Raw genomic sequence first — 23,593 nt, forward strand, 5'->3', positions numbered from 1 at the left:
AGCCACCCAGGTGCCCCCTAAGAATTTATTCTTTTTTTTCCCCCCTAAGAATTTATTCTAAGAGAAAAATTAGGGTTGATTACAGATTTATGTGCAAAGGTAGCATTATCATGTTAATTATAGTAGTGAAAAATTGGAAGCAGCCTGAATGCCCAGCGATAAAGGACTGGTAGAATAAATTATGGTATAGTCATATCCTGGAATAATATGTGGTAATTGAAGATTCTTCCTTACAGTATCAGATGACCACTGTGTTTGTCCACTGACTCTAACATATTGTGTGGAGTAAAGAAAGCAATTTGCAGCAGGTGTTTGGCAGTGTATATGTCTGGCGCATACTCACCCCCTATTGTGTTTGCTGCTGTTAGAGGGGGTGGAGCTATAGGTGATTTTTATGTCCCCCCCCCACGTACTTTTCCAAACAGCTGTAAATTCCCATACTTTGTTTCAGAGTTTATTATATTGGTAATTCTGAAAGAATATAGGACCTCATAAAGTTACCCTAGGTTGACATACAGTAGGTTTTCTGTGAATGTGTAAAATTCTTTGTGAAATCCATTTGTTTTCATTTTTTTCACTTCAACTTTAAAAGTCTGTCAATACGGGCACCTGGGTGGCTTAGTCGGTTAAATATCCAACTCTTAATTTCAGCTCAGGCCTTATTCCAGCGTTTATGGGATTAGCCCTGTGTCAGGCTCTGGGCCGAGCATGGAACCTGCTTAAGATTCTCTGTCTCTCTGTCTCTCCCTCTCTCTCTCCTCCCTTCTGCCCCTGTCCCTGGCTCACATGCTCACTCTCTCTCAAAAAAAAAAAAAAAAAAGTTCTGTGAACAATACCAATACTTATCTGAAAGATCTCAACAGTTCAGGAAAAAAAGCAGTAGATTATGGAAGCCTTTCTCCATGTTAGGCTAATTCCCAGGTCCATTAGCCAAGGTAATCATTATCCATAGTTACAGTACTTTAAATGTGCATCAGGAGTTTACCCTGTTTGCTATAAATTCTTTATTAAGCAAATAGTCACCTCTAATATGTTTTAGATATCTGGATTTTCATGAGTAGTAGTCCTCGTAAGTGAGGTACCTCTGTGTTGGTTCTGTGCCTTCTTTATCAGAACCCCAGCACAGGGGAAGACATTCCCAGTGCTTATATATTTATAGAGCAGTGTTTGTTCTTAAACACCAGCCCCTCCATCAAAGATAAATACATAAATGAATACATAAAAAATAAAATTTTGGTATCAGAGTTGCATGTAAACACATCCACACTCTATCGTTCTCTTTAAGACTGTAACAAACTTCTGTAGAGTGAACTACTTTCATTGGCATTTGGACCTTGCCAATAAGGAAAGATTCAACCTCATTTATTTGTTTTTTCCACTCAGCAAATATTTGAAGACCTCCCCTTTGGGGAGTAAACTTAATAACTAAACTTTTATTTCAAGATATTTGATCTCGTTTGGGGAATGCTATCAACTATTCTTTGGGCTTCCCAGCGTTGTCCCGATTTTCTTAGATGTACTCAGAGTCACGGAGTTGTTCAGAATTTTTACTGGAAGGGGAAAGAATTTAATGGCTGAATTAGATAAAGCAAGTCCTTCCCTTTTTTCTCTCTTCTCCTTTACCTTATAATTGCTTGAAAGTAGTGCCTGGGGAGGGTGTCAAAAGTAAGAGTCTTGGGGAAACAAGTCAGATGGTTTTCATTATCTCTCTTCAGAGCAGTAAAGGGCGAAGGGACAGAGAGGAAGTGAAATGAAAAAGCCATCCTTGTGAAACACTGGCCTAATAAAGCTGTGCTCCAGAAACCGAGAGCAACAGACGATGGCATCGAAAGGAATGCTCTCATTTCTAGGAAAGCAGGTATGAGCGCTTCCGAAAAGATGAAGAAAAATGAAAACTTTATACTCTAGGACACAGAGGCAGGATCTGTTCCCTGCACTTTCACTCCCATGTCCTAACCAAGAAGGGGTTGACAGGGCAAACGGGACACTCCTTAACTATGAGTAACAGTTTTTTTTTATTTTTTAAATTTTTTTTTTTTTCAACGTTTATTTATTTTCGGGACAGAGAGAGACAGAGCATGAACAGGGGAGGGGCAGAGAGAGAGGGAGACACAGAATCGGAAACAGGCTCCAGGCTCTGAGCCATCAGCCCAGAGCCCGACGCGGGGCTCGAACTCACGGACCGCGAGATCGTGACCTGGCTGAAGTCGGACGCTTAACCGACTGCGCCACCCAGGCGCCCCATGAGTAACAGTTTTAAATGCCTGCAAAATTTGCAGAAGTAAGACCGTAGACCATTTTCCCTTTTGAATAATTTTATGCCATCATCCATATTTTCTCCCTCCTTTTATTTATTTTTTTTTCTTTTTGATTTTTTTTGACATTTATTTATTATGGAGAGACAGAGACAGAGCATGAGCATGGGAGGGGCAGAGAGAGGGGGGAGACACAGAATCTAAAGCAAGCTCCAGGCTCTGAGCTGTCGGCACAGAGCCTGAAGTGGGGCTCGAACTCACAAACCGCGAGATCATGACCTGAGCCGAAGTCGAACACTTAACCGACTGAGCCACCCAGGCACCCTTATTTATTTATTTTTTCAATGTTTATTTATTAATTTTTTTGGCGGGGAGAGAGTGCGGGGAGGGGCAGAGAGAGAGGGAGAGAGAAGATCCCCAGCAGGTTCCACGCTGTCAGTGCAGAGCCCGACACAGGTCTCAGACCTACTAACGGGGAGACTGTGACCTGAGCTGAAATCAAGAGTCAGACGCTTAACTGACTGAGCCACCCAGATGCCCCTCTCCCTCCTTTTACGTCTTTAGAGTACAGTGAGAATTATTTGGGGGTATGAATATATTTCTTGTCAATAAATAGAAGAGATAGAGGGCTTTTTCTTTAGCTTTGATACTGGTGATCTTCCTAACTTAGGCATGGCTTTTTTTCAAGCAACCTTGCTGTATCCTTATCAATATTGTAGAAGATCATACACATGGTGCAGACCTTAAAATTTAAGATAATAAGGTATTCCACTTTTGAAATACTTCTAAGCCTTGGCTTTAAAAAAACCTACATGTTCACCGTGGATATTTTCTTGCAGCCGTATCTCAGTGCATGTGCAGACTTGTCTCCTTAGGCTGCATTTGACAAAGTAGAAGAGCCATCTTTACCTCTGATGGACATCTCTAGCTCTTGGGCCAAATTGCCCTCCTTTCTTGTTCTGACATTTTGACCCACACTGTGTGGGTGTCCCTCTCCTTGGATCCTGGTACTGAGCTCATTTTAAGGCATATAATCGCCATTTTTATCACCATGTGGACGTGGGTGTGGATAGATGTACACCAGTGATCTGAGGGTCCCTTCCTAAAGAGGCATTTCTGTGCTGCATCCTGGATCTGGGCACACAGCTGAATGAAGCCAGGAGAGCCGAGTCCGAATGAGGAGGCCTGGAGGCAGGTAATGGCTCTGGGGTTGACTGCTAGGCGGGAAGCAGGACTGGACCAGAGCGGTTCAGAAGCACTGAAGAGGATCCAAAGGAATGTCGTGTCTGGGAAGTTGATCGAGGAGGTAACACTTGAGCTCTCAAAGGCTGAGTGAGAAGGTCTTCCAGACACAGTCCTGCCCAGGCAGGATTAGGGTTCTTGAGAAGGCCTGGAAGTTCTGGTGGCCATACTGGGGAGAAGAGCCTAAAAAGGTAGGAAGTGTCCTGATAAGGAGTTTGGAGGTGAAGCAAGTTGGTTGAGGAAGTGGAAGATGGCCTAAAGAAGGGAGAGGCCAGGGGCAGGGAGGCCAGTTTGGAGGCTGCTGTAGAGTCTGAGCACTGAGAGACAGAGAGAGAGAAAGGACTGGAGCTGTAAGGCAGCACACAGTCTGATTTGGAAGTTTTTTGTTTGTGTGTGTTTGTAGGAGGGACAGCATATGGAGACCTGTTAGCTCCAGAGGATGAGGAAGAAGGATGAACCAGGAAAGATTGAAGTTTCCATTTGGGGAAACAGTAATTCAAGGAGGAAAACACAAGGAAAAGGAATAGGTTTTGGAGAAAGATAAGGAATTTAGTTTGGGATTCATTGATTTTTGTGGTGACATCTAGGTAGGGGTGTCTAGCTGGCAGCTGGAAATGCAGGAGCACCAGTGTGTGTGTGTGTGTGTGTGTGTGTGTGTGTGTGTGTGTGTGTGTGTGTGTGTGTGTTTGTGGCAATTTCTTTGTAAAAATCGGCTTCTAGAGCCTCCTTGAAGATGTTCAGACTGCACCAGGATCGCCCCGGGGCTTGCTGTTAGTTACATCTCTTGGTGCCTACGTGCATTTCAGAAAAATCAAACTGTACAGCATATAAATCCCAGCACCTCAGAGTCCCCCCTCCCCAGAGGACTGCAGCAGTTTTTGTGTATTCTTCCAGAAACTTGTCTTGTATACACACACATCTAAGTCTGTAAATCCCTAGAAAGGGTGAGTCAGACACCAACAGAAACTCAATACACATACTGTGTCAGGCATGTAGTAGCTTCCCAAATGTTGTGTCATGTGTCTGTTGCTGTGTGTGTGAATTTGGGGTCCCTCTTTGTCCCCAGGGGTCAATGCTGCTCACAGGTTGACCCCTGAGTTCCTTCTACAGTTGCTCAGGGTCTCCAGTGACTAGGTATATAACCTTTTGATGTGTGAGGCTAGATACTTGAGTCTTTTTCTCCTTTAAATGTTAGTTTTCTTCAGCGAATATTAATTGTTATAAAGATCTTGTTATAAAAATATACAGTGGTGGGCTGGGGCGCCTGGGTGGCTCAGTTGGTTAAGTGTCCAGCTGGTTGCCGCTCATGGATGATCTCATGGGTTTTTTGAGGTTGAGCCCTGCATCAGGCTGTGTGCTGACAGCACGGAGCCTACTTCAGATTCTCTCTCTCCCCTTTTTTCTCTGTGCCTTTCTTTCTCAAAATAAATACATAAATAAAATAAACTTAAAAAAAGTAATAATAATATACAACCATGGGGCACCTGGCTGGCTTAGTTGGTAGAGCATGCAACTCTTGATCTCAGGGTCATGAGTTCAAGCCCAAAGCCCCACATTGGGCATAGAGCTTACTTAAAAAAATTTTTTTAAATATATGTGTATGCATGCATGTGCACGCACGCATAATGGGAATTAATATGCATGTATTTTTTGCAAGGTAGACTATATAAATGTATACATTTAAAAAAAGGGAATCCCCACCCACTCCCAATTCACTCACTAGATTTAATCACAGTAAACAGTATGGTATATAAAATCCTGTTTTATGGGTTGGGGGTGTGGGGAAATACACACACGCACACACACTTGGGAAAATATTTTAAAAATGACAAATGGCCTATAAGCTCTTTAAGTTGATAATAACCCCTTTAGAAAAGCAGACAAACAAATATACACTGGTGGTTTAGAAAGAAGCATATACTAGTACAGCATGATGTGAAAAAAACCTTTAGTCTCCCTAACCGTCCTGTCATGCCCTGTCCTTAAGGTGATCGGTAATTGCTGTTAACAATTCTCCTAGAAAATTTGGAATGAAGATAGAAACGTGTGTGTGTGTCTTTTGAATGAACATAAAATGAATCTTGTGAAACACATTATGCTTTTTCTTTTAAACTTAACAAATCTCAGATTTTCCTCTATTGGCTCATATAGCTCTACTTCATTCTTTTCTATGGCTTATTGGCTATAATTTAAGAGAAGGTCAGTGAGTACTGCTGTGATTATTTAATTGGATTCCATTGATGGACATTGAGTTGTTTCTCAGTTTTTCCGTATTCCAGGTAATACTGTGGTGAATATCATCATTCCCTCGTGGAAATGCTTCTGAAGGACGAAAAGAAAGGGACTTTTTTTTTTTTTTTTGATGTTTGTTTATTTTTGAGAGAGCATGAGCAAGGGAGAGGCAGAGAGAGAGAGAGAGAGACAGAAGATCCGAAGCGGGCTCTGCGCTGACAGCAGAGAGCGCAGCGTGGGGCTTGAACTCAAGAACCATGAGATCATGACCTGAGCTGAAGTCAGCCGCTTAACCAACTGAGCCACCCAGGCACCCCAGGAAGTGACTTTTTTTTTTTTTTTTAAATCAGCTTTATTAAAGTATAGTGGGTATACAAAACACTATGCTTGGTTAATGCAAATACTCAACCCGATGAGTTTGGACATATGCATACACCCATGAGACCATCCCCACAATCAAGGTAATAGACATATCCAGCACCTCCAAAGTTTCCTTGTGTCCCCCTCCCCCTTTTTCCAGTAAGAACATAATATGACATCTGCCCTCTTCAGACATGTTTAAGTGCATAATACAGTATTGTTACCTACAGGTCTGTTGTACAGCAGGACTCCAGAGCTTATCCATCTTTCCTAACTGAAACTTTATACCCATTGAACATCTCCCCAGCCCCTGGCAACTACCATTCTATTCTCCGTTTCTGTGAGTTCGACTATTTTGGGTAACACATTATAAATGGACTGGCTTATTTCATTTAGCATAATGTCCTTGAGGTTCATCCATGTTGCAACTTTGAAGATTTCCTTTTTAAAGACTAAATAATGTCATAGGTATAGACCACATTTTCTTTATCTGTTGGTCCGTGGACATTTGGGTTGTTTCCATATCTTGGCTATTGTGAGTAATGCTGCAGCGAGCATGGGAGTGCAGGTGTCTCTTCAGAATCCTGATTTTAATGAAAGAAGGGGAATTTTAAAAATTATTCATAGAAATGTTATTTATCATCAATGAATACAACAACTGTTGGAGAGGTCGTGGTCATTTATACCTTCACACATAGCATGCAGGTGCCTTTTCCATATGTCTTTGTCAAAATTAGTTATTATTAACCTGAGCATTTTTGCAGGGGGGTGGGTATCTTGTTATGGACGGTAATTAAATAGAACTTTGCCAGTGCCTTCATGTGAGTCTGAAGTTAATAATTAATGAGGACTTCAATTCTGAAAACTGAAAAGCTGGACCTTGATGTGTGGAGGTGGCCCAGGCGTGTTGCAGGCCAGCAGGTGTCCCTCAGTTAACGGGTGTTAGCCCGTGAACGGATGTGGGGTGAGCCACAGTGGGGGCCAACGGGGGGCTCCTCTGCCTGCCTTGGCCTGGGATGAATCTGGGAGGCTGCCTCTGGCTTTAAGTCGCATCCATCCCTGGGCAGTCCAGGTGAAAACAAGTTCTTCCCTTTTCTGTAGCAAGAAATTGAGCTTTCTGAGGGCCATTTTTTTTTTTTTAACCTTTTTCCCCCGGCCATATGATAAGCATTACGGAATTTGTATAGTTTGGAAAGGCTAGCATTTCTCCTCTGGTAGAGCTTATCTCAGAGCAAAAGTGATTTTTTTCACTTCTCTATTTTGACTTAAATTGTCTGTGCATTGTAGTTTTTAAAATACAGAAACTTTTTTTGTTTATATCTCTTTCTTTGTCACATTAAACTTTTGTGTTACCATTAATTTTGAGGTCAATGTAAATTTTACCCCAGCAAATTAATTTTGATTCTCATTCTTTTTTTTGGAGCATGGCATCCTTTCCAGTTACATAGTGACACTTACTTTATATTGCTTTTATATTACATACTTATCTTTTGTAAAGAGGAGGTGTGGTGTGCTTTCTTGCTCACTTTTCCAACTCACATCATCCTCCACTGATGTCCTAATAGAGGGCACTGTGCTTTGGTCATACATGAGTTTTGATCAAGAGTTATATTTTCTAGTTAAAATGAGAAACTGTAAAACTGGATATGAGGCCTTCAGCTGTATTTACTAATTAATCATACTGAGTTTTGATCCAGATGTGGGAGGAACTGAAAATTCCCCTGTGTAAGTGGAGGATTTCAGAGGCATAAAGTTCCGTTAATTTGTGAAAGCAAGCTTAACAAAGTGTCTCTAGTCTCCAGTCTTTATTAGGTCATTGTGCTGACCTTAATAAAGTGTGCCAGGCATGTAGTGGGCACTCCAAAAATGGGATTCTGTTCCTTCCGGATTCTTTAAGTACCTAGATATACATGGTGCCATGCCAGTAAAAGTCCATAGAGATAGAGTCCCCTCAAGATTATGTAAAAGCTATACTGGAAGTTGATTTCCTAAATGTACTAAGATTTCACACTCAGGTCTTTAAGTATTTTACATGCAGCTAGTTACATATAGGCAAGAGAGGAAGTCATGTTTGTATTCAGTGTGGGAAGGAGATGGCCTTGGCTGACGTGAGATGGGTTCTTGTGTTCTTATTGTTCAAGTTTGTTTTAGCTTTAATGGCCCTCCTTTTTTCCATGTTCCTCTTTCCCTCGTCCAATATTGCACATGCAAATCAATAAAAGAAATCGGATAACCTGTGGAACCAGTTTTTCCTAAATAGGGAGATGGTTCCATGGAATATTAATGTTCAGAGTAGTCTTATTTTAAAGATTTTTAATTTTATTTATTTATTTATTTTATTTATTTTAATTTTTTTTTTTAACGTTTTATTTATTTTTGAGACAGGGAGAGACAGAGCATGAACAGGGGAGGGTCAGAGAGAGGGAGATACAGAATCCAAAACAGGCTCCAGGCTCTGAGCTGTCAGCACAGAGCCCAACGCGGGGCTTGAACTCATGGACCGTGAGATCATGACCTGAGCCGAAGTTGGCTGCTTAACCAACTGAGCCACCCAGGAGCCCCTTTTATTTATTTTTAGTGCTTATTTTTGAGAGCAAGAGAGAGTGCAAGTTGGGGAGGGGCAGAGTGAGATACAGAATCCAAAGCAGGCTCCAGGCTCTGAGCTGTCGGCACAGAGCCCAGAGTGGGGCTCAAACTCACAGACCATGAGATCATGACCTGAGCTGAAGTTGGACGCTTAACTGACTGAGCCACCCAGATGCCCCTAAAGATTTTCTTTTTTAAGTAGGTTTCACACTTAGCACAGAGCCCAGTGCAGGGCTTGGACTCACCACCCTGAGATCAAGACCTGAGCTGAGATCAAGAGTCGGATGCTTAACCGACTTGAGCCACCCAGGTACCCCTAGGGTGGTCTTATTTTAAACGCTTGTACAACTTGGGGCGTCTGGGTGGCTCAGCCGTTTGAGCATCTGACTTTGGCTCAGGTCATGATATCACGGTTCGTGGGTTCGAGTCCCATGTCGGGCTCTGTGCTGACAGCTCAGGGCCTGGAGCCTGCTTCAGATTCTATGTCTCCCTCTTTCTCTGCTCCTCCCCTGCTCGCACTGTGTCTCTCTCTCAAAAATAAATAAAGATTAAAAAAATTTTTTTGGGGCGCCTGGGTGGCGCAGTCGGTTAAGCGTCCGACTTCAGCCAGGTCACGATCTCGCGGTCCGTGAGTTCGAGCCCCGCGTCGGGCTCTGGGCTGATGGCTCAGAGCCTGGAGCCTGTTTCCGATTCTGTGTCTCCCTCTCTCTCTGCCCCTCCCCCGTTCATGCTCTGTCTCTCTCTGTCCCAAAAATAAATAAACGTGGAAAAAAAATTTTTTTAAGCTTACATAACTTAATATGCTAATTAGAAACTTAAAATCTAGTGATAAATGGGAATTTTAGAATCTTCTCTACTTTTTACAAGTTCAGAAGTGTCTTGGGGGAGTTGGCTGTCTCAGTCAGTGGAGCATGCAACTCTTGATCTCGGGGTTGTGGGTTTGAGCCCCACGTTGGGTGTAGAGATTGCTTATAAATCTTGGGGCGCCTGGGTGGCGCAGTCGGTTAAGCGTCCGACTTCAGCCAGGTCACGATCTCGCGGTCCGTGAGTTCGAGCCCCGCGTCAGGCTCTGGGCTGATGGCTCGGAGCCTGGAGCCTGTTTCCGATTCTGTGTCTCCCTCTCTCTCTGCCCCTCCCCCGTTCATGCTCTGTCTCTCTCTGTCCCAAAAATAAATAAAAAACGTTGAAAAAAAAATTTAAATCTTAAAAGAATGTCTTATTAGACCTTTGTTTGCCTCATGACCATTTAGCTTCTTTATTTACACTCACAGTGACAGGGACCTCACTACCCTGCAAGGCAACTCACTCCATTCCCTGCAGCTATTGTCACTGGCAAGCTCTCCTTCTGGTCATCTGAAGCCTGCCTGTCGTGGAACAGTGCAGCACTTATATATTACCCATCACAAAACTACTTTGAATGCATATTTCTTTTCGTTAGATGGAAATTACCAAGGGCAAGGATCATGTTTGACTAGCCTTCTTTCCTTCTAGTGTGTTGAACACAGGCACTCAGTAATGTTTAGAGAATAAATCCTTATTCAGTTTCTTGTGATTTGAAGATTAACTGGAAGTTGGGCTACGTATTTTTCGTCTATATTTAGAAACGGGAAGTGGGCCTCTGTGGAGTAGATACAGTCACATTTAGGAGGTCTTTTTCCTCATTGGCTAAAATGGAAGTATCCCCTAGTGCTTTTGAACCACAAATACGCTTTGATCATTTATAGCAAACGATCCAGTTAGATAAGAAGAAATCTGTTTTCCTTTTTCTCTGTGGTCCTCATCCTTCCAAAGACCCATGCAGAAGAGCAGTGCAAGCTCTGAACTTTCTACACTGATTATTTTAGCTGTTGTCTTCAAGAAGCTGAAAGGGAGGGAAAAAAAAAAGCTGAAAGGGATACCTTAGAGAAAAGGGGATAATCCTTATAGAAAATCAGAAGGTGACGATCCTAAGGTACCCAAAAGCGTACCGGGGAAGAGTCGACCCCACTGGGAGTCTCTGGATTCATGTGCAGGACTCTGGAGTTTTAAAACCCAGTTTTTCTGCAGTATTGCATAGTACGCATGCAGAACACTGCTACAAATCATTCCTTACTGAATGGCCCAGGTTTTGACATTAAGGCCTGAAAAGGATCCTGGTTCCCAGCCCCTAGTTTGTGCCTGTGGACACCGAGGCTGGGAAGCGCCAGTCACTTTTTGAAGGAACACAACTGCCCTCAGGCAAAGCCTGAGTCTAGAACTCAAGGTTTTTTGACTGTTAGCCTATAAAGAAAACATTAGAAGAGGCAGAAACTGTTGATTGCTTACTTGGCCATGTTTAAAATGTTATAGCCAAGTGGGGGTTGGGAATTAGACATCTTTTTTTTTTTTCCCTTCCTCAAAACCATTTTTAGTTTCCTGGTGTTTCCAGCTTGCTGTGAATCCTGTAGCTGCTCTAGACCGGGATCCTTCAAGACTGTGTTACTACAAGGCCACCCTACGTGGCCACCCCCCCTCCCCAGGGTGCCCCTCTTGCTTCCAGGCACTTGGCAGCCATTGCTGTTAAGTGCTTTTCTCCTGGCCTCCTGGCCCACCACAGTTGTACTAGAGGAGACCCTCCCTGCGAGGGCTGCCCCTGGAGCCGGCCTCCCGGGTCGCCCCCATTCAACACAAGGTTAGCAGATCTCCCTCCATTTCATCCTTGCTTTCCCTCCCAGAGGTCACTGCTCAGAGCTGTACCTGCTGCCTTCATTTTCTTCTGTCCTCTGGTATTAATTGACTGCATTCAACTCCGTAGCCAGCCTCATTGGTTTTTCCTTTCATCTTGTTCGTTGATTCCCCAGTCTGTCAGGCTTCAGCACTCACAGGCACCCTTCCTCCCTCCCTTTTTCCTACTGTTGGTTGAGCTCTGCAGCCCAGCCATTGCATGTATGTGTTGGTGTGTGTGTGTGTATGTGTGTGTGTGTGTGTGTGTGTGATGTCTCTGGAGCCCATTCCTTTCCAGCACCTCCCTTAGGCCTTCATCCAGCCCTTCTGCAGTTGCAGTAATTTATGGACTACTCTCTGCATCCAGTCTTGTCTCTTTGCCAGTCCATTGTTTGCACGGGTGCCAGATGAATCTTCTTAAAACGCTGCATTTTCAAAGTCAGTCTTTTTCCCTGGTTCTTCTCAGAAACATTGAAGTAGCTCCTTGTTCCCCTAGGAAAGTCCGAGCCTACTGTGGTCAGGTGCCTGCATTCCTTGGTGGCTTCTCTCCCTCCTCTGTTGTCCTCAGCCTGTCCAGTTTGCTCAGTGCCTCCTGGATGAGCCTTGTTCCTCTTGGTCTCAGGGAGTCTTTAGCTCCTCCATGGAGCCTTGTCTGCCAGCCATTCTTTTCAGGTCTTTGCTGATGCTCACTGACTCTCCTGTTCATCTGACTCTTGATTCACTAAGCAAACATTACAAAAGATAGGCTGTTTTGTTCCTGTGAGGAATGGATTATAGAGGGGTAAGATGGCCGGTCCCCATGGCCAGGAAGCTTGCCTGTGTCATCTGGATTCTGTGTGTGTCTGCTGGATTGGAAGTATAAAGGCAGAGGCCAGGCCTTACGTATTACATTTAAAATTTTTTTTAAATCACCAGCATGCATACACCCGGCAAGGTTCTGCACAGGCAGATAATAAATGCTATGAGAGCGGCTGGTAAGACTTATTGGAACTTCTTATTTTATGTAACTATTTTGGCAGTTTCTATTAACTTCTGTATATTCCCACTTTAGGCTAGCATCAGTTATAGCATTAACATTTAGGTAGAAATCTATGAACATAAAGTCATCAGTGGAGTCGTAAGACTTAATTAGATAAGGTTATTTAAGATAGTGATTTCTCATTAGACTGGCCCTGCCCACATTAGCTTTTCTGCTTTTTTTTCCCCCTTCAGTCTGCATGAAGAAATCAGTGATTTTTATGAATACATGTCTCCGAGACCGGAGGAAGAAAAGATGCGGATGGAGGTGGTGAACAGGATCGAGAGTGTGATTAAGGAGCTCTGGCCCAGCGCTGACGTGAGTATCTGTCTGGTTGCTGCGTGCTGAGGGCAACATCCCTGTCTGTAGCGGGGGAGGGCACGTGTTGGTGTCTCAGAGTCCCCACGTGCAGGCGTCTGTACACTTAGGGGCGATAGTCTTCTCTAGCCTTTAGAATTTGGGGCCTCCTGGCACCTGTTGGGATGAGCACTGGGTGTTGCATGGAAACCAATTTGAAAATAAATTTCATATTAAAAAAAAAGAATTTTGGGCCTCCTAATTATTTGCAGTGAATCGGATGACTTAGTTAAAACTATTTCTTTGCAGTGCTGAAGAGCAAGACTAGAGGTAAACTATATTTAGGAAGCATTAGTACAAAGAGAAGACAGACAAGGCAGGCCTTTTTTTGTAGTAGCTGTGTTTTTGGATCTGAAAGATCAAAATCCCATTACTGTTTTGTTCCAGCCTACCGTTGTAAGTGTTCATAGCTGAATGAAAATGTCAAGTAGGAATCTCTTAGGTCATAAGAAGCTCATTTTCTTAGGCTAATGCAGGCATCAGTCTGTTTTCCTATCTTGGCACTCCTTCTTTCTTCTTTCTGGCCCCTCCTTGTCTCCCCGTGCAGACCCACCTAGTGAATAGGACTTTTGCCCAGGATTTCCTCTTTGCTTATTTGTGGTTCTTGTTGAAACTAAATACTTTTTAGAGGTTTTTTTGAGGGTCTGTTCTACAATTTTATTCATTCAAAGAAATTAGAATCTGTTACTCTGTGTTAAATGGCTTTTCTTTAGACTTTGTCTTGGGATGATAAAGGGGAAGCCAGGGAAGTTTCTTTTGTTCAGGTGGCAAAACAGAAAAGCTTTAAATGAGATACTGTAGGTAAAGGGAAGAGGAGAGGACACTAATATTTTATTGAGCAGCTTCTGTGTGTTCACACTGATTCTCCTCTGTGATCCAAATCAGTAGCTCTCAGCTGGGGGGTGAGTTTGCCACCCAGGGGTCACTTGGCGATGTTGGAGACATTTTTGATTATCATTGACTGGTGAGGTGCTCCTGGCATATAGTGAGTAGAGGCCAAGGCTGATACTAAACATCCTACAATGCACAGAACAGCCCCTCATGAAGTTATCTGCCCTGAATGTCAGTAGTGCTGAGGTTGAGAAACCCTGATTTAAATGAATCTTCCTCCTTTAGAGGTGGGGGGTTTTAACCATATTTTTGTTTACAGGTGAGAAACATGTAGCTGTGATTAGGTTCCTGGGTGCATCTCACCTCAGAGGCTGAGCTTTTTCACCATTCATCCTTTATTGCAATTACTCGCCTACACTGAATCTTCCACTCTTCTGCACGGTTGGGATAGGATGTGTCTAGTTTTATGCCACAGCTTCTTGTTGGGATGACACTGCCTGGTGCTCTGCATGGAGCTGGCCTGCAGCTGAAGTAGTCTGACCCTAACTCAGTAACCCATGACAAGAGTCCTGCTTAGGGAATCAAAATTAAGGATTTGTTGAACATGTCTCTAGATTATAAGGGAGCATGAGTAACTTGGGTATTACTTTTGAGAGTTTTCTGTTTCAGTCTGTACATTTGTTCTTTTAACCTTATAAATTTAAACTATATTCCTAATGTCTGCCTATGAGATACAGTATTCCTGCTTCATGAAAGCATGGTGTTATTAAAAAGTGCCCTTGTAGTACCAAAAAATACCAATAGAGGGGAGCAAAAAACCAACCTTTCTCTAAAGCATGGTGGCTTTTCATCTGATAAATACCTTAATATAATAATTTTTTTCTATTTCAGGTCCAGATATTTGGAAGTTTTAAAACTGGCCTGTATTTACCTACTAGGTTAGTACATTTATGAAGCTTTCAGGATATTGTGCCCTTTCCTAGAATGTGTTCATTTTGGCTGTTGAATGTAGGCGAGTAGGAACAAAACAGATTTACAGAATGAAAATTCACTTTATCTGTATTTTATTTGAATTACCTTGGGGGTAGAACATCACTTCAGATGATCTTCTCAAACTGATATCTGTATCCTGTCAGATGTAAAGGGAACATGTAGCAAATGGAATCAGTTAACAATGAACTACCCTGCCTGTTCACTTCTGTAACATAACCCGCTAACACAGAGGTTGATGTAATATTCTGGCAAAACACCCGATTATACTGTAAAGCCGCATTTACTCTGGAATGGCAGGTCTGTCATTTCTTAATACGAACTCCTACTATTAGATTTGTTCCCACATCCTGACCCGGAGCTTCTCTGAGGAAGGTCCCTTATTAATTTTAGTCTTCTTCAATCATGGCAGTCATGGCCCTGAAGTCTGGGGCAGGGCAGGACCTTTTGGGGATGATAAGGCTTCCCCAAGGTGTAAATACCTGTTTTCTACAAACTGAAATTTCATCATGTATTTGTTTTTGCTTTTATTGTGGTAAGAACGCTTAATGTAAGATTTAACCTCCTAACAAAATTTTGAGTGTGCAGTACAGTATGATTTTAACTATAGGCATCCATCATGATTTTTTATTTGAGCTTGATTTGATCTACTTTACCCAAATTAAAAACAAAAAGTGTGTTGATGTGGATGGATCCTCGCAATTTCTATTCTGCCCATTGCTATCGTAGGCCTACAGAGGCCGTAAAGTATTCAACTTTGAGTTCATGAATATTTTTCCTTATTTAGATTCTGACTTTCAGCAAAACCCTGTGTCACTCTAAAAAAATTAATTGAATTTTATGAATAGGCAGTATATTCACATAGTTCATATTGAAAAGGGCACAAAAAATTACAATGAAAAGTGTGGATCCCACCTCTGTCCCCTGCTCCTTGGTACCAGTTTCTTGCACATCCTTCCAGGAACATTTTATACCTAGAAAAGGAAATGTTTTCTTCCTTTTTTACACAGATGGTAGGATCCTAGATAAACCATTTGCAACTTTCTTTTTACACTTAATAATCTAAATCAGAGTTAATTAGTTAATCTCATCCATGTAAGAACGTCTTAAGTTTTTTAGTCCCAGAAACCTTTATGAACAGGAAACGTTCACTGGTATTTTTTGAGGTTTTAACTTCTTTCAGAATCACCATTTCCTGAGGCCTGACTTCTGTGAAAAAACTAGGAGGAGGAGGTTGTTAAAGTCCCCACCCTCCATTTCTGCTCTAAAAAACTATGAACAACACATTTAGTCTTCTTTGGGCAGTGTGAGAAATAGGTTTTAATTGCACTTTGAAGTCTGTAAGTAAGCCCGAATGCAAGTGAAAACAGGTACAGTTTCTTCTTCAAACAACTATCGTGTGTGTGTTCTGTGCCCAGTGACATTGATCTTGTGGTATTTGGGAAGTGGGAGAACCTTCCCCTCTGGACCCTGGAAGAAGCTCTCCGGAAACATAAAGTTGCAGATGAGGATTCGGTCAAAGTTCTAGACAAAGCAACTGTAAGTTCTTCTAGCATTTCATCTTAAAATCTCTAGTTACTTATGCATGAAGCTTACAAAATTAAAATTTAGTTTTGGAGAGCATAGTTGGATTCTTAGTGAATGATTCTTTGGTTTCATTAATGATCACACTACCTTATGTGAAACAGATGAACTCGTTGTCGTTATATATTTCTTTAAAATATAGTACTCCATTTTATCATACATAATACTGTAGAGTTTTTAAATATAAGTGTATTTCTATTTATTTATTTTTTTTTAAGTTTTTTTTTTTAACGTTTATTTATTTTTGAGACAGAGAGCATGAACGGGGGAGGGTCAGAGAGAGGGAGACACTGAATCTGAAACAGGCTCCAGGCTCTGAGCTGTCAGCACAGAGCCCGACGCAGGGCTCGAACTCACGGACCGTGAGATCATGACCTGAGCCAAAGTCGGCCGCTTAACCGACTGAGCCACCCAGGCGCCCCAAGTGTATTTATATTTAAAAAGTGTAAATAAAAATTTGGATATCTATTTAACAGTTTATAGTCACACAGAGGATGTTGCTGTCCTCTCTTACTTTGTGTCCTTAAAAAAATTCTTTATACAGCTGACCCTTGAACAACATGGGGGTTAGGGGACCCAACTCCCCACACTGGTAAAAATCCACATGTAACTTTGGACCCCCCAAAAACTTAACTGCTAAGAGCTTTCTGTTGACTGGATTACTGATAACATAAATAGTTGATTAGCACATATTTTGTATGTTATATATATCATATACTACTATATTCTTATAATAAAGTAAGCTAGAGAAAAGAAAATGTTAAGAAAATCATAAGGAAAATACAGTACCGTATTGTGTAAAATTGTGTAAAAGAGGAGCCACGCAGTTTAAACCTGTGTTGTTCAAGGGTCAGCTGTAATTGAAATTTTGTAGATCAAGCAACTCGATATTTTAACTCTTATCTAGAATGGCCATTAAAAAACTTTCATAGATGCTCATTATGGAGATAAATTTATCTATTTTAGAAGTTCGGAGTTTTGTATGTTAAGTTTTCTTAGAACAAAACAGCTTATAAAAAGCTATTAATTTGAAAACCCAGTTCTGTACATAGAGTTTGCTGACCTGAGTTTTCTAATACACAGTGCAAATAGAGCCTTTTTTTATTTATTTTTATTTTTATTTTTATTTTATTTTATTTTTTTTTTTTTAATTTTTTTTTTCAACGTTTATTTATTTTGGGGACAGAGAGAGACAGAGCATGAACGGGGGAGGGGCAGAGAGAGAGGGAGACACAGCATCGGAAACAGGCTCCAGGCTCTGAGCCATCAGCCCAGAGCCCGACGCGGGGCTCGAACTCCCGGACCGCGAGATCGTGACCTGGCTGAAGTCGGACGCTTAACCGACTGCGCCACCCAGGCGCCCCTAGAGCCTTTTTTTAAATAAAATTAAAAAAAAAAAGTTTATTTATTTATTTTGGTGGAGGGGGGAGGGGCAGAGAGAGAAGGAGAGAAACAGAATCGCAAGCAGGCTCCAAGCTTAGCATGGAGCCCAACATGTGGCTTGATCCCACCACCGCAAGACATGGCCTGAGCCGAAATCAAGAGTTGAAAGCTTAACTGACTGAGCCACCCAGGTGCCCCAAGCCTTTTTTTTTTTTTTAAGAGAATTTCTAATATCTTCTATAAACCATCCAGTGATTTTTTATTTGAGAATAATTCTCAGGTTTTAACTTCTCTTGGTAGGTTGTTTTATGGGCTATTTGCAAAACTGACCAATAATACCAATAATTAACAGACTTAAGAGAGCAGATTTCTTATTACGAACAATTTGCCGATACACCTGACATTAATCATAAGGACCGAGTTGGAAACTGTTGTCCAAAGTACAAAATGTTGAGAAAGGTCCAAAGTACAAAAGGTTGAGAAAGGTTTTTTGTTACCTGATTTCAAAATTCTCAACCAATAGAAATGATAATATACATTGTGTGAGGCTCCGTGCTAAATATGTGAAGTATCTAGAAGACCAAGCAGACTGTGTAGTACGTAGTAATCAGAACACTCAAGAGTTTTTCTGTCCGTATGAGGAGGTCAAGACCTCAAGTCTAGTAACCTTTCCCATCCCCTGGTGTGTTATTTAACTTGGTCCACATATTTTAATTTTGCCTTTCTTCTCTTTTAGGTACCTATTATTAAATTGACAGATTCTTTTACTGAAGTGAAAGTTGATATCAGCTTTAATGTACAGAATGGCGTGCGAGCAGCTGACCTCATCAAAGATTTTACCAAGGTCAGAGAAGGCATAGTGTTTATGCAGTGAAACTACTAGGAGTGGAGTTTTGCTTTGTGATTCTGTCGTGGTGTCCTGATATGCATTGCTAAACTATACTTATGTGTGTATTGCTGACAATTGCCTCTTTTCTGTGGGATGGTTTTACTTTCCTTGAATCTGCTTGTAATAATCAGTAATTTATAACGTGACTTAAGGTTAAAGGTTGGGAAAGCGTTTTGAAGAACTTCTCTGCTCTAGATCCTTCCTTTTAGGGAGACAAGGGCTGAAATCGTGCCAAACAGTTGATTCTTGTCATCTGCTTTAATCTCTTAAGAGTTTAGGTGAAGCACCTCCGTAGGCCCCCAAATCACCTGTAAGGTAGTTCCTGCAGGTTTCCTGACTTTGTCTTGAAGTGATAGAATGTCTGTTTTCATTGGTTCTGTCAAGATGGGGTAGAATTTGTCAACATCTTCAAAGCATTCACGTGCTTAGACGTGTCAGCCTTTTTCTCATTAAGCTAAAAATGTTAACTGCTTTGGTTTATGTAGAATATCTTTTCTGTCCGTTCACAATACTTTTATCAACTCTACAGATTCACCTTTTTCTCTTCATGTAAGAAACAAATTTAACTACTTTGTCATGTTGTAAACATTACATTCTCATGTAAATGCGCAAAGTATAGAAAAGCAGAAAAAGAAAAATACTGTCCATAATCCCACTCTTTTTGGAGGTATTGGGTGTATGTAAATTTTCTTTTTCCCAGAAAGGAAACCTTTTTAAAATTGAGAATAATGTGCATGATAGAAAATTTACCACTATCAAAGGAAAAGAAAAGCAAGTCACTTTATACCTTATATGCTTAGATCGGTTTCATGGGATGTGCCATCATCAACCTTTTTTTTTTTTTTTTTAATTTTTTAAAAAACATTAAAAATGTTCATTTAAGAGAGAGAGCAAGAGGGAGTACGCGTGCTATCGGGGGAGGGGCAGAGAGAGAGGGAGACACAGAGTCTGAACCAGGCTCCAGGCTCCAAGCTGTCAGCACAGAGCCTGACATGGGGCTCGAACTCACAAACTGTGAGATCATGACCTGAGCCGAAGTCAGACACTTAACTGACTGAGCCACCCAGGCACCCCAGTCATCCTCTTTTTTGCTTGTTTATCCTCTTGAAATTTTTAACAAAAGGAATAGCATGCTATGTATACATTGTCTTATACTTAATGTATCAGCACAGACAGGTTTCCTTCATTCTTTTCCTTGACGACACAATAGTCTTTTGTCAGCACATGTCATGCTTTGTGTAGCATTCCTCTAGTGATGTTTCTAGGGTTTTTTGCTATTGTAGAAAGTGCTTGAACATCCTTCCATACCTGCCATCTTTCTTTACACTTGTAAAATGTTTGTAGGAGGATTCTGGAAGTGGAATTTCACAGTCAAAGGATACATGCAGATCAAAGTCTGGTGGAAATGTGCCTGATTGTTCTTTAAAGAGACTGTTTACAACTTCAGCCATAACGTTTAAAAATGATTATTTCTCCATAGATTTGTAGTTATTTCTCATGCTTGCCGACTTTGACATGATTTGCAAAAGTAGAGACTTTTTTCTTTTGGAAGCAGTACCAGTGTGTGTTCAGAGTGTCAAGAACAAACTACAAGTCACTAGTAGTTCTACCACTCCTCGGTGATGGCTGTTAAGACTTCTTTCTAGATGTTTGGGCCTGCTGTATTCCCCTCAGTGTCCTTAGCTAGGGCCTGGCTTGTGGAGAGCACTTAATGAGTATGTGCATGAGTGAAGGATGGACTCACACTCTTCATGTTTGCCAGCTCAGGTGTCCTCACCATCTCTGTAAAGCGTGGTCACCTGCCCACATGGAAGGCGGCAGGCAGGACCCTGAGTGCCCCTGCTCCTGGGCTGTGCACCGTCCTCTGAAGGACCCTGGTCTGTTTGGTAGAGGGCCACCTAAGAAAAGTGATTCTTTAAAACCCCACTGATGTAGTACTTTACAAGTTGAGAATTGTTGTGTACTGTTGGTGTTAACCTGTTTACAAGTGAATTATCATATGGTAATGGCCATAAATCAGTGTCATCAAATATATATTGCTAGTGTTTCTGTCCCATAGTGAGTGCTTGGATGCCATTATTTACATCTACATGTTTTAGATCCTTCGTTGTGAGGAGAAAATCCTTAATTATTTATAGCTTACTTTTTTATAGCTTGCTCTTAAAATAGAAAATTAAGTGTGTTGGATATCTCCACTAAAGTCTGTTAATATAAGGACCCAGTTTATGCTCCTGTTGATGCTTAGCACGATTACTGATGTAGGAATTCACTGAAAATACAATTTTCTTTTTCAGAAATATCCTGTATTACCGTACTTGGTTTTAGTATTGAAACAATTCTTATTACAGAGGGACCTTAATGAAGTATTTACAGGTGGAATTGGTTCTTATAGTCTCTTTTTAATGGCAGTCAGTTTCCTTCAGGTAAGTTGTATGATTATATATCATGCCTCATGTACACTAAAATAAAATTAATCCATCAGGAAATCATTTTGGAAAAAAATTTAAATCAAGCTCTAATTGGAATGCTTCCCTTAATTACTTATGACTTTTCACTTTAAAATGGGACTCTTTATAATTTTATAAATAAGTATTTTTAAATCTCAGGAAATAATTTTTGGTTTGTTTTTAACCCCATATGTTCTAGTGGTTTTAAGAATTTTCACTGAAATTTTAATATGCATAGGTATGGCGTGCTTTTTGTAAGTGTAAGTGGTAGTATAAATGTCAAAAATAGTATCTTCTAAGCAACAAATCTTGGAAGTTTAGCTGGAATGGAGATCTGCTATCTGGGTGGAGTGATTTAGAAGTCTTAATGTTGTCTGTGAATGTGTTCATGAGCCGCAGTGCTATCAACGGCCCGACTCCGCTCATGAGTCAGAATGATTCCCTGACGTTTTGGGCCAAGCCAGCCCTGTTAGCATCCTAGGGCAGCTGTGAAATTCAGCCTTGAATTTTGTAAATAAATTTTCCCCCACCAGTTCTGTACCAGTGGGGCTTTAGTGTTGTCTGAAGCAGTACAGCCTGCCGTTACTCCAGTTCCCTGTTGGCTGCTAGCCTAACCAGAATCCTAATAGTATTGTTTTGTAGGAGTGAGGATGTCTCTTATTTTACCCACCTTGATAATTGAGAGAAAATCCAATATAATTTCTTTTTTTTTTTTTTCCTGGTTTTAGTTACATCCCAGGGAAGATGCTTGCATCCCCAATACAAACTATGGTGTTCTTTTAATAGAATTTTTTGAATTATACGGACGACACTTCAATTATTTAAAGACTGGCATCCGGATAAAGGATGGTGGTTCGTATGTGGCCAAAGATGAAGTACAGAAAAATATGCTTGATGGCTACAGGCCATCGATGCTTTATATTGAAGATCCTTTACAACCAGGTATTGAAATTAGGTAAATTTGTGGGCATTCAAAGAAAGGGCATTGCCACTGTTATACTTTAAACTCTTTTTAGAAGAGGGGCACCTGGCTGGCTTAGTAGGTGGAGCGTATGACTTGATCTTGGGGTCAGGAGTTCGAGCCCCATGTTGGGTGTAGGGATTACTTAAATAACTAAACAAATCTTTTTTAAAAGCCCCACAACTCACTCTCTCTCTCTCTCTCTTTATAGGTTTTTTTTTTTTAAACATTTATTACATTTATTCATTTTTGAGAGACAGAGACAGAGTGCAAACGGAGGAGGGGCAGACAGAGAGAGGGGGACAGAATCCAAAGCAGCCTCCAGCTCCAAGGCTGTCAGCACAGAGCCTGATGTGGGGCTTGAACTCACGAGCCGTGAGATCATGACCTGAGCTAAAGTCGGATGCTTAACCGACTGAGCCACCCAGGCGCCCCTCCACAACTCTCTTTAGGTGAAAATAAAAAATTAACTTCTAATTGTACTCATTATTTTTCCTCAAAATATCTTGCAAGAAAACATGAAAACACAACACACACACCAGAAAAACACGCTGCATATTCCCAGTGAACTGGGAGTAGAGGCCGTTTGGCCCTGAGAGGCAAAGGAGTATAGATACTAGCTGTTGGTTTGGGTGCCTTGTGCGTGTCTCCAGTTTGCAGGCCTTTTTCTTCTTTGTCGTGACCTTGTTGGCCCTGATTTTAGACCATTGTCAGTCAGGGCTTTGAGCGAGGTTCCTGAAGCCCTAAGAGGCAATAAACATGGTAATACAGCTCAGAAATGATGAGCAGAAGGGTTCAAAGAGACTCTTTTCCTTTTGAGCCCCTTCTTTCCTCTTTTAATTTTGCACAGTCTCCCTGTGCCTTTTCCAGCTTCATGGTGGCTTGAAAGGGAACAGCAGATTCCTTCCTTGCTGTCATGGGGTTGTGTTTGTTTGCTTGTATCCTAGTTTTTCTGGGCAGTATTTTTTCTTGCTATCATTGTAGGATATTTAGATTCTGTATTACCAGACTTCAGTGGAGATGCTTTTAGTCGTTTGCTTCACTGTGTTAACTTTGAAAATGATTAAGGAAAGGGAGTTAAGAGAGTAGTCATCTAGGGGCCCTTCTCTGGCTTATTGTGCCGTATTATAAACCTTAATAGTTCTGCGTGTTCATTCATGGAGGAAATGTTTATCAGGAAGCTTCTCTATGTAAAGGGCACAAAGATTTTCAGCAAGATGCTCCTTGCTTCAGGAGCTTATAATTTAGTGCTGGAGATATTTAGATAGCTAATAGAAACAAAAGACAGGGATATCTCATTTAGCTTGGTTTCACTCTTAAGAGAGAGCAGGCAGTTAACTCCTTTGTTTGCATGACTGTATGTGAGATAGTCCCTGTGGGGCCAGAATACATTGAGGCAATTTATATGCCATAATGTACTTACTGCAGGATACACACATTCAGAGCCTGGGGAGTTGTGGGGATGGCCACCCGCCCTGCCCAGATTCTTTGTGCAACTGTATAAGGAAAGCAATTGCCTTTGCTCTTCTGGAAGAGGGCCTGTGCACATTTAGTTCTTATTAAGCACTGGTCACGCTTACTATCTTCTATATATGTTTCTTTTAAAGGTAATGATGTTGGAAGGAGTTCATATGGGGCCATGCAAGTGAAACAGGCCTTTGATTATGCCTATGTTGTTTTGAGTCATGCTGTATCACCAATAGCGAAATACTATCCCAACAATGAAACGGAGAGGTAAAGGCTTAACTAAAGACAGCCCTTTGGGTCAAAATTGGT

General features: G+C 41.4%; 1 protein-coding gene across 2 annotated transcripts in view; it reads left to right on the plus strand.

The window, feature by feature from the left end:
• The window catches only part of TENT4B (terminal nucleotidyltransferase 4B), a 73,771-nt gene that overhangs the window by 43,602 nt on the left and 6,576 nt on the right, over nucleotides 1-23,593 (plus strand). For both annotated transcript variants that reach the window (XM_047078374.1, XM_047078375.1), the window contains exons 2-8: nucleotides 12,570-12,693; nucleotides 14,455-14,501; nucleotides 15,972-16,092; nucleotides 18,257-18,364; nucleotides 20,704-20,832; nucleotides 21,585-21,798; nucleotides 23,425-23,551. In XM_047078374.1, the coding sequence (XP_046934330.1) occupies nucleotides 12,570-12,693; nucleotides 14,455-14,501; nucleotides 15,972-16,092; nucleotides 18,257-18,364; nucleotides 20,704-20,832; nucleotides 21,585-21,798; nucleotides 23,425-23,551 (870 nt within the window). The remainder of the gene's footprint in view (nucleotides 1-12,569; nucleotides 12,694-14,454; nucleotides 14,502-15,971; nucleotides 16,093-18,256; nucleotides 18,365-20,703; nucleotides 20,833-21,584; nucleotides 21,799-23,424; nucleotides 23,552-23,593) is intronic.

Source organism: Lynx rufus, unplaced genomic scaffold, assembly GCF_022079265.1.
Source record: "Lynx rufus isolate CCGP_SWC_20201006 ecotype Redwood Valley unplaced genomic scaffold, mLynRuf1.p SCAF_16, whole genome shotgun sequence".
Classification (NCBI taxonomy): domain Eukaryota; kingdom Metazoa; phylum Chordata; class Mammalia; order Carnivora; family Felidae; genus Lynx; species Lynx rufus.